The sequence below is a fragment of the Melopsittacus undulatus genome, chromosome 9, assembly GCF_012275295.1.
Source record: "Melopsittacus undulatus isolate bMelUnd1 chromosome 9, bMelUnd1.mat.Z, whole genome shotgun sequence".
In the NCBI taxonomy this organism is placed as follows: Eukaryota; Metazoa; Chordata; class Aves; order Psittaciformes; family Psittaculidae; genus Melopsittacus; species Melopsittacus undulatus.
In genome coordinates, this window is record NC_047535.1 from 1,591,115 (window position 1) to 1,601,993 (window position 10,879).

The 10,879-nt window shown below is 38.8% G+C and overlaps 1 protein-coding gene across 1 annotated transcript; it reads right to left on the minus strand.

The window, feature by feature from the left end:
- Positions 1-6,808: 6,808 nt before the first annotated feature.
- C9H15orf61 (chromosome 9 C15orf61 homolog) lies at positions 6,809-9,389 on the minus strand. Its single transcript, XM_005155211.3, has 2 exons — positions 9,024-9,389; positions 6,809-7,511 (listed from the first exon to the last, which is right to left on the minus strand). The coding sequence occupies exons 1-2, from the start codon at positions 9,352-9,354 to the stop codon at positions 7,384-7,386; spliced, it is 459 nt and encodes a 152-aa protein (XP_005155268.2). The 5' UTR covers positions 9,355-9,389; the 3' UTR covers positions 6,809-7,383.
- Between the last annotated feature and the right edge of the window lie 1,490 nt (positions 9,390-10,879).

Consider the following 10,879-nt stretch of genomic DNA (forward strand, 5'->3'; position numbering starts at 1 on the left):
TAATTCTCACTGTGAAACCAGTCCTCTAACACAAGTCATTTTCTATCTTTTCACTGCCACAGATACCAGGTAATGAAGTTTTAAGTCCCTCTACCAGAACTTGGTAAAAAAGAGAGAGAAGAAAGAAAGAGCTGACTCCCCAGCCCTGTTCTTGAATATATCCATTCCAGGACCTGTATCTAGGAGGTTTTCCTTGCCATTGGTGGAGGGGTGCACATGCTCAACCTCAGGATCAGGCTGATGCAGGTAAAAAATGCAATTTTGTTTTCATTACTGCTAGAATTTGCCCAGCTATGACATAGGATTAGCAGACATTTACTATGTCACAGACTAAATAGCATTTGTTAACTACCTGTGCCAAATGTTATTCAACATTTTAACTATTAAAATGCTTTGGAATAGTGTATTACCAGCACTGTACTCTATTACATGTAATTCAGATACAGTGCTTAAACTAGACTTAGAGGAATCAGAACCTAAATGCCAATCCTTGGTTCACCAAGTTCAGTTTATCATCTCTGCTTCCTCTCTGTACCAGTTTCTAGATAACTATTATGAACAACAAAGGAAAAGCTCTTAATTTCCTAGAGAAAATGGCACCTGATCATTGCTTTAGCAGCATTTAAAGAAGGACTAATATATAACTTTCTATGTTGATAAAATAACATATCAGGGTGAAATTCACCTTTATTACCTTCCCATATCTTCTGATTACCTGTGAGTGCAGCAAACTGAATTCCCTTAGGCGTATGAAAGAAGTAGGTCAACAGTGCCCAGGCTTTCTAAACAAATTCTCCTCCAAAATGCATCTCCTTAGAAAGAATCACTCATTGTACCAGCTTCAGTAATACCTGTATAGATCAATATCTCTCCAAACCTGCATTGAAGCTCGCAGAACTAGCTGTCTTCTCTCTGTGCCTCCCTGCTACCCTGTGCGATCACTGTGCATGGGCTTAGACCAAATTCCAAGACATAAACTGATCTTACTTTCAGTTTGGTGGGAGCAGAATCTGGCCTCAAGTAGATCTTTTAAAACTCTTTCTCATAGTTAACTCATCTTGAACTGAAAAAGAACCCAACAACAGTACACTTGATTAAGGCTGAATTATTAAATGCTTAGTTCTTGCTTTAAATCATGAACAGATTTTGAAATAAGCAGATTAGAAGCATGGTTTATGTATATTTGAAAAGCTAGACGTGATACACAGTTACTGGAAAATTACAAACTATACCAGTTGGATTGAGCAAAAATGCGTGGGTCTCATTAATGCTGTTACTGTACCCCATCAGACCAGCTTCAGGGGCTACATAATTGTTTTTCTGTCAACCTATAAATTCTTGAGTAACAACAAAATTATTGTGATTTTTCTTACTAAATAATTCATACATCATAAAGCATGTACATAACCAGGCCCATGAATCACTATGCACGTAGCAATCGTATCTCATGGCATTTCTTCTTGCAAGAATAAGAATAGTTTTGACTTCGTAATACATCATCTCGTTCAGAAATTTCAAGTGTTCTTTAAAAGTGGTCTGCCTTGAAATTTACATTTTGGGCTTTAAAGTTTTTTTGATCTGACTTTTTTTGTCTGAAGGATTGCTTTTAATCATGTTTTACAGTTTTAATTCTATTAGGATTATTAATAGCACTGAAAGTAATAAATTGGTTTTATAATGAACTGGAACAGGGCTCATAAACTGTGCTTAAAGTGATGCAATTGCTATTAAAAATCACACTAAGCCATGTGTATTCTACCTTCCCAAGCAAACAGCAACCATAATGCATCCAAGCTGGCTAAACTACAATACTGCATTCCATCATTTCAAACCTTAGTGGATTCCTCTCTATTTTTTATAAAGGCTGAATTGATCCATATTTGAGTTTTCTGTTAAGACAACACAAGAAATGTTACCAATCTGGATCATTTATAACTTGACAAGATCATCTCTTAAAGGCTGCTGCAAGAGAGCTCTCATGCTACATGGATATCATTACTTTCTACAAATATATTGCAGTGCATTTACTAGCACATTATGATGGATTAGCATAAATAATTAAGGTTAAACTGCACTCATGTATGAGTAATAAATATTTGGTGATACATTAGCCCTCTTTATTTCAGCTGTATTTATTCACTTACTAATTCAGAGGTCAGTAACTGACATCGAGTATCCAATCATTAATGCAAATTTTGATGTTCTACTGCACACATGCTTTATTTAAAAGACTTAAATGCAAACAGTTATAACATCCTCTTTTCCAGAAATTAAAAGAAATCTTTTAAATAAACTTGGAATATTTTAGTGACTGTTTTTAGTTTACATTCCCATTCATTCTTATTCTATATTCCCCTTGCTGCAGTTCCCAAAAGCTGCCACTTTTTCTTAGGTGTATTTAAACCATACAGCCCATGAAAGTACAGCATGACATCTACTTCCATAAATACCTATATTTTGGGATTAAATCAAGACAACTCTCAGAATTAATAACTTACTTTTCTGCACTGAACATGATTAAGGAGTTACAGCAAAAGCTAATTTAAATTAAATGGCCAGAGTAAATAATACATGAAGCAAAATCTCCTTTGTTTCAGGCAAAGTTGGTCTAAACCAAAGGCCTAAGGGCATACAACTATTAAGAAATACTTAAATTTCATTCAATAATAATGTGCATCAGGGAGGTCGATAATGACAGTTTGCAGAGAGATTTAGACATCAAGGATCTTTTTACTGCTATTAGAGTATTCAAGGGGACAATTTAGTCAACTCACAGTTTTCTACTCAGTTTTTCTTGCCTATAGAATGATTCCAATCAATTCTGTTTCATTTGAAAATGTAAATCTGTTCATAACAAAGGGCAGGAACAATTTTCAGGGCTGGAAGAGTGAACTCTGGGTTCCTCTTCCACTCTTCCAGAAAGCACTACTACTGGAAGGAGTATCCATGGGTTTCAGAGTACTTACAGCCGAAAAGTACCAGGCTGCAGCAAGCAGCTTCTTAAAACCTGACCTTTTTTTGCTCATTCTCTGCCCCACTCTAGGTATCCTTTCTACCAAATCCATCCAGGAAACAAAAATTGAACAGCATTTCTCTCTGTTGATGAGTAATTAACCCCCCTTCCTACTCTACCAAGTTGGAACTGCTTTGCATTAAGTAAAGTAGGCGATACCAGCCCCGTAAGAGCTCAAAAAGCTCTCTCAGATGATTGACTCAGATTAAGGCTGAGGTTACGAATATCATTATTGTTTTACAGATTTTCAGATTCATATGTTCACTGAGCACACAGGAGCCTGGCAAGCTTAAGCACACACACCAGGAAGCTCCAGCTTGCATACCAGCACAGGTACTTCACACTGTCAGGTAGTTCTGTTGATGCTGTGCTTCACAGGAGTCTGAGAAACTGAGATCTGTTCATGCCTGCCAACTTCTGCAAGCAGAGTAAGCACTAATATGCAAAAACAAAGATCAAAGAAAAAAAACAAAGATTCTACCTAATGCCAAATTACACTAAGTCAACACACAAAGGAAGCTGAGGATGGATCTGACTTAAGGAAAGGTCAGTTGGTTCCCGGTTTCTTGGAAAACTGGAGAAAAGCACTGGATATCACTCCAGGGAAGATCAAGAAGGAGAGGTCACAGCAACTTATTTCTGAGGTAATGTGAGAGCACTAATCTTAAACAATTGGGAAGATCAATCCTTACTAATCTCTAAATATAACTTTCATTTAAACTGGAAAAAAGTTAAGAACTTCATGTTGAAACTGTGCCCACCTGAATGTTAGCAAGCAGTATATTTTCTAGTGCTAAAAGCAGTGCTATTATATGTTAAAAATTGATATTTAAATACAGTGAGCTGCTGGAACATGTTTGCATTACTTCAGTAAAACAAACATAGAAACACCCACATTATCACAATTTGGAGGAAGAGAGTACCAGAAAACAGTATTTCTTGGGTACTGTTGTCAGTGCTACACAGTCTCTAGCGAAACATTTGCCACACATACAAAAAGGTATAAAAGTGAAATATAGTAATTAAGACCTGGGCTTTATCGATTGTGTGGCTTAAGTAATTTTTCACCACAAACGTAAGATTTAATAAGTAGTTAAAGATCCTGACTTGGCTGCAGTCATTAGCATGTAATTGAACTGGTAAAAAAGATCAGTTAAACCTACGTTGATTACCACCTTATCTTTGAAAGGCAATTAAGGACCTCAATCATTGCAACAAGATTTGATTGTGCAGCCTCTATTGGACATTGATCTTTCAGCAAAGCGCAGTTACATTTTCCATTAATTTACAGTAGCACAGTTTAACTGGGATACCTGAGACCACTGACCTGGGTAAGATGTAATGCTAAGCACTCGTTTAGGTTAAGATGCCCCCAGTAGTCATTACTGTTTAAAAAGACTGCTACAAGAAGTGGCTACCTGATCCTCTGGGCTTAGGCTAAGGTTTCATTAATCTGAAGTAGTTGTTAAGTGAGGTGAAACAAAGCTCCCTGCCTTTTTATGTCATCTCTCGTTTAAACATCATTCTTGAATACAGTGAAGAGATAATTAAGACAAGACTTACAAGATAAACTGCACTTCATTTCACATGGAAGGGGTGCAGAGCAAATCTGCAAAAAGTTAGAAGGGTCATTTTATGCTTCATCTATAGAAAAATAGGTGTCAACATTTGTGTGTTTCATATACAACACATGCATAGGATAATAGGTACAAAAAGGAGGCTGCTAGTTAGAACAACAGAGGAATTAACAAAGCCTGGTTCCCTACAAGTCTGCCTTTTGAAGCAGTGGGGTTACAACACAACCCAAAAGGTCCTTGCAGGCAAGAGTCAGGTGCTGTATGTGTGCAAATAAGGCACCTTTGAACAACCACAGTGCCAACAGCTCAGCTTTAAAGCCCACTTCAGGGCCAATCTTCAGTTCAGTTGGACTGCTCCACAACAGAAGACCCAGCTCTCATACCCAGTGTCCCTTCAGGGGCTAGCTGCCACAAGACAGGAGGAGTTCATGGGGATTAGAGAGGTAAAGATGAAAGGTTCAGCTCAGAACAACACACAGGGTGCTCATCCTGGCTTGCAGTTCCCATATTCCCCTGAGCCTTACAGAAATATTTGAGACAAGACAGCACTGATCTCCTTGAATCTTCTTGGCCCTCAACATTTCCATCTTGTGTTCAGGCCAAAACTTAAGATAGATGATTAAAAAAAATACACTTACTAAGTATGTATAGCAAAAAGAGACTTAAGGCCAGTTGCAGTATTTTACCTTTGGTTGAAGACAAGCGAGTAGGTTTACATTCATACGCAAAAATGATTTTTGTCATGATTTAGTAACTCAAGCATTATCCCTTATAAAGAGCATATTTTCCTTCTTAAGGTCTGTAACAGGTCACATACAAGCCTTAATGAAATGAAGGAATGATGCTATATTTGCACTCTGCCCTCAGACATCTTCTAGTTCATCCTTTAGCGTGATCAACTTCATAAGAGCAAGAGGTCTATTGATTTTCATGTAATACAAGAAAATATTACATTTGCTTAATTGTTACACAGTGAGATCATTGAACAAGAAATCAAGTCTCTATTTAATGCTGCGAGCAGCACAGAATTGCAGAGATCAATAGGGTAGTTTGTCAGAGATGTTCTCTAAGGAGACTTGCCCATCACTGTATGGACAAGGAGTCATGTTGCCTGCATTTATCGAAAAACAGGTAAGCAAAGTCAGCAGTACACATTATCAGAAATCAAACAAGCTGCAGTGAGTGGAGGTGCAACTCCAATGAAGAGCGGTATTTATAGTCTAGTAATTAAAAACCATTTTATCAACCCTGCGTAGAGACTAAACCTTTACAGCAAAGTATTGACCAGATCCATGGCAATGAATGATAATATCTGACTTTAACTTATGAGCTGCAGTTATTTAACTTCGTCTAATACAGTGAAAATCAGTTCTAGAAAGATACTAACAGTAATTTTTATTATTAACGAGGCTTCTCATGATACCATCTCTTCAGCTTTAAGATCCATTTACCTCATGTCAAGAATATGCTCCAAAATTAAATAGAAGAGTGCCAGCACTTCTATGATTAAAATGTTATTTAGTGTTGCTTTAGAAAAACCACATGTATTGCTTCATTAAGTGGCAAACAATTCTATTATCTGAAATTAAGTAAAAAAGTGTTTAAATGAAATTATACTGTAGCTGTAGCTTGATAATCATTTATTTAGGAATGTGGATTCCCCTCCATCCCCAGTACCCACCCATTTTACATTTATCTTCCTACTTATGACAACTGAATAATCAACTTATGTCACCAGACGTGGGATTTGGAACAGACAGCAGTTTTCACTGGCACTAAAACTAGACATAATCCTGCAATACACCCTGTACAGGTGTTTCCATTGTTTGAACTTACTATCCAATAATTCCATATTTTCACCATCCAAACAGTTCCCTAAAAGCTTTTTCTTTGGTTCCAACTGAATGTAAGTCATCCCATTATCATATGTGCATGTTACAGCTGTGCTCAGTTACAGCTGGAGAAATCAGCTATTCTGCACTGAAAAAACAGGGGTAGAATTCTTCTGATTCTCCTCTATTAATGAAAAATAGCAATTTGTAAATTGGCACAGAGGCCAATCTTCTAGATTACTTAGGGTCTGTTACTTACCTATAAAGAAATAACAATAAATATATATAAAGCATATACATATATATAAAGAAAGTATATAAAACAACAACAGAAAAAGCAGGTATCTGGTGTTCAAGAACTGCAAAAGATACAAACATAAAACATATTTTAGATATTTTATTTAAATATTACTTGAAGAAATATGATACAGCCATTTGTAACTTCTTTGGGTGGTATTTTTCGTCTTCCAAGCAACTGTGACTGCAATGGATTCATCCAGACACTTGCATCTACAACAATTAATTCATTATGAAACATCCAGTCAAGAGTCTAAACCTGAGCAGCTTCATCTTTTCAGAGTAATTCTGAAAAGGTCTAATGTATTCACAGTTTCCTTGCCCACATGCTACATTTCAGTTCTCTAACTTGGTAGATGTATTGCTTGAAATTAGCACAATTTGTTCAGCAGCACTAGTGACTGACTTCCAAAAATTCTAACACCCTTGGAAATATTAATTCTTCTACCAAGGCTTCTACTTTTTCAACTTTACTAACCTCTGCAAAAATAAACCTTTTACAACCAAGTCCATGCAGCTTCCTGAAGGCAGGATGCTAAGTCAAGAAATGCACTGTAAAAAAACCAAACAGTTGCCTTCAGTTGTCTTTAGTCAAAGGGAACACATATTTGTAGCAGCTGTAACACAGAAACCCACCACAGGACAGGTACTTGAGGGTGTGATCTCAGTACATTGCGCCTTCATCTTCTTTATTTAGAAAATAAATAGTAACTGGGCCATGACTTGTATGAACAGTCTCTGTGACACTGACAAAGAACCAGGAGCCGATTCCGTACAGTAAAGTTGGGATGCCTAAGAAAAGACAAAAACACATTACATACAGAGCAGCCAGGAAAATTAAACCCACTAATTAATAGCATTGATTCCAAAATTAAATTAGAAAGAAAGCATTCCTCCAAAAGCTACCTTATCCATATTTTACCTTTACTGAAATGCTTACAAGCAGCTATCAGTATATAATACTCTTCAAGCATAAAAGAATCAGGAAGTAGCTTAAGAAAAGCAGCAATTCACAGAAATCAATAGAAAAAGAAAATGGGAGGATAGCAGCGTGATGGAAGCGGAACACGATCATGTATATGGCCTGATTTATACTGATTACAAAATATATATATGCAAATACTAAAAACCAAACTCTCTGGACAACCACTTAGTTAACCAGTTCAGACTTTGTCATGTGTGAGAGCAGAGATAGGAAGGAAAATAGGCAGCAACTTCACATGATCAACATGAAGCTGCTCTTGGGAAAATCAATTCAGTAGTTAACACTACCAACTCCAACAAAACTGGAATGAGTAGGAAGGTGCATATATAAAAAGTACCATTTTTTAGCACTGTTAAGTCACCCATCTGTTACAGACAACAATATTGTACTTAATATAGGGGAAAAAACAGATTTAGGCCCCGAATTCAGAAAGCACAGAAACACTGAATTTAAGGTGCTTAAAGTTACTCAAGTGCTCAAGCTAGATTCTCAGGTGAAAGAGGTGACTTTTCACATGTTCACCAATCCTTTAACTACAAAAAACTCAAGGGTAATTGTAGGAAAGATGGGGCAGATAAAAGGTCTGTGTGGAATGGAAAATAAAATCAGATTTAAAGCTGTTATTAATAAATCTTTATGATTTTCTCACCAAGTCTGTAAAGATCAGAAAATTATGACTAGTGGGCATATTTTATAAAAAAGCCACTAAAAACTTTTAAAGGGAATTAAATTTATTTTTTAATAAAATATTAAAACAATATATAGAATTAATTATACCACTGTCACTGCCAGCATTTAAATAAGCAGTGTATGCATAGGTAAATTGTTGAATATTAGTATGTTTCAAACTATTAATATGAAAATAGCTATAGATAAAAGTACTAAGAGAACATTTTTATTTACAAGCCTTTATATTACGGCAGCACTTCAGGGGTCCAAGCCCACATGAAAAGCTAGATATCAGCTGCAAAGACTCGCTCAGGCACTCTCAGAAACACAATTTCCCTTCAGCTGGCGCTCGTGTATTTGCTTAGAGGCGAGGATCTCACCCACGGTAAGAGAACATCGATTTGTATGTGGAGAATTACCCGTATCCGATGATGTTAGCTCCCTCAGTAATACGCGAGCTCGGTAAAACCCCCGAGGAGTGTTGATTTACACCGTGTTTCCTCACGGCCCTCAGCCCGAGGCGGTCGCGGGGGGATCCCTCACCTCAGGGGAACGGAGCCGCTCCAGGACGCGGCCCTCAGCAGCGAGCGCCGCTTTACCTCAGCCCTTCCCAGCGGGGAACGCTGAGGGGAGGCCCCGCCGCCACTCACCGGCATTAAGGACCTTGAGGGCGGTGAAGGCCGCATTGTGCATGGTCAGGTCCTGCGGGGCGGCTCGGGAGCAGTGGTACTTGATGAAGGGGAAGCAGCCGGTGCGCAGGATGTGGTAGTTGGCTCCGTTCACCCGCCAGTTGAAGTTGGAGAGGCCGAACTGGTCGTTGCGGACGGCGCTGTACTTGACGCAGTACGAGGTCCAGTGGGGCAGGCCGCGCTGCCGCAGGTGCTGGCTCAGCACCTCGGAGGCTGCGGGACGTGGCTCTGCGGCCCCCGGCCACAGCAGCAGCCCCACGACCGCTTCATGCAGCCGCCTCAGCGCCAGCATCCCGCGGGGATGGAACCCCCCCCCCTCCGCCACAGCTGCACCCACGGCCCCGGCCCGTGCGCCTGCGCCGCCTCAGCGCCTGCGCCTGGCCCGGCGTGAGGGGAGCGGGAGCGGTGTGGTGAGGCACGAACGGAGCCTCTTGCCCCGCACAGCCCGAGGGCAGCATCAGCTACGGGAAGGGTATGTTAGGGCTCAATACAGTGAGTTAAAATATACCTGAGTCTGGCAGTTACAGATTTAGGAATGGTAAAGTCTGCGGATCGTTTGCTGCTGGCACCTCTGCACGGCCACAGTGTCCACCAGGTTAACGTACCCTGCATAAAAGCCACACTAAACTGCATTCATTTTACTTGGTGGAATAGGTTAAAATAGTTCTTTGCAAGTGTTAGACCCTTTCGATGCAAAATATTTTAAGGTTATACCCAGTATTTATTCCTGTGAGGGTGCTGAGGCGCTGGCACAGGGTGCCCAGAGAAGCTGTGGCTGCCCCATCCCTGGCAGTGCTCAAGGCCAGGTTGGACACAGGGGTTTGGAGCAACCTGATCTAATGGAAGGTGAGTTGGAACTGGATGAACTTTAAGGTCCTTTCCAACACAAACCATTCTATATTTTCTCTAATAAAAAGCACATTTCTGAGCCATTAAACATTATATTTGAGAGGAAATGTACAAAAACCTGTACAGAAAAACTGAGAAATGGGAACAGAGTTTTCATTTCAATAACTGTGAACAGTATCTCCAACTCAGCAATCTTAAACCACTGAGCTATGTAGTATGAATGTGCTAATTAATCAATTACTACTCCACAATGTACTGTGTTTATGTACTGCAATGTACTACATGTGTATGGAACCAGTAATTATTAATCATTGCCAGTAACAAATTTGACTCAAGTTCCCCTTCCTATAATTAATAGAGCATATAACTAACTTTAATATCTTTCTTTATTAGTGGCAACAATAACTGATGATAGAAAACTTGGAATCGGATACTGCAACCGTCTGTGGTGAAGGGCTGAGGTAACATACTTCAAAAGTGATATTCTGCTGTTTATTTCATGGTCAAAATTACCTCTTACAAAGTTACTGCTATAAAGTGGATGTATGATAATTATTTTTATTCTTAAATTATTAATTTCAAGATGCTTTGCCATTAACTTTGTGTTGCCTCTGGCAGCATAACCTCACACCTCTACTTCAAGCAAATGCAATGAAGTAGCATCTGTATTTACAACTGCAGAGCAAAACATTGCATACTTTTTAAGTATGCAAGAATCATGACCAAACATCCTAAAGATGAGGTTGGAAGCATTAAAGCGTTCTTCCAAATGTCTTCTGTTAATAATGTTTGCATAGTTCAGGCCTCTGTGTTCATTGCATTCTGGCAGTTTGATCATTTTTACCTCAAAATAGTCTCCTGAAATGCATATTCTTGTGATGTAACTAAAAACCAGTCTAACTGTTCTTCAGTTGAGATGATATATTAAATTACACTCATGAAGGTTGTCAATAATTGTAGTTCCTTAT

Excerpts from the sequence above, each read along its gene's own strand:
- C9H15orf61 (XM_005155211.3), bottom strand. The coding sequence starts at position 9,354 with ATGCTGGCGCTGAGGCGGCTGCATGAAGCGGTCGTGGGGCTGCTGCTG. Across the intron at positions 7,512-9,023 it reads CCTCAAGGTCCTTAATGCCG|GCATCCCAACTTTACTGTAC; the intron begins GTGAGTGGCGGC and ends GTCTTTTCTTAG.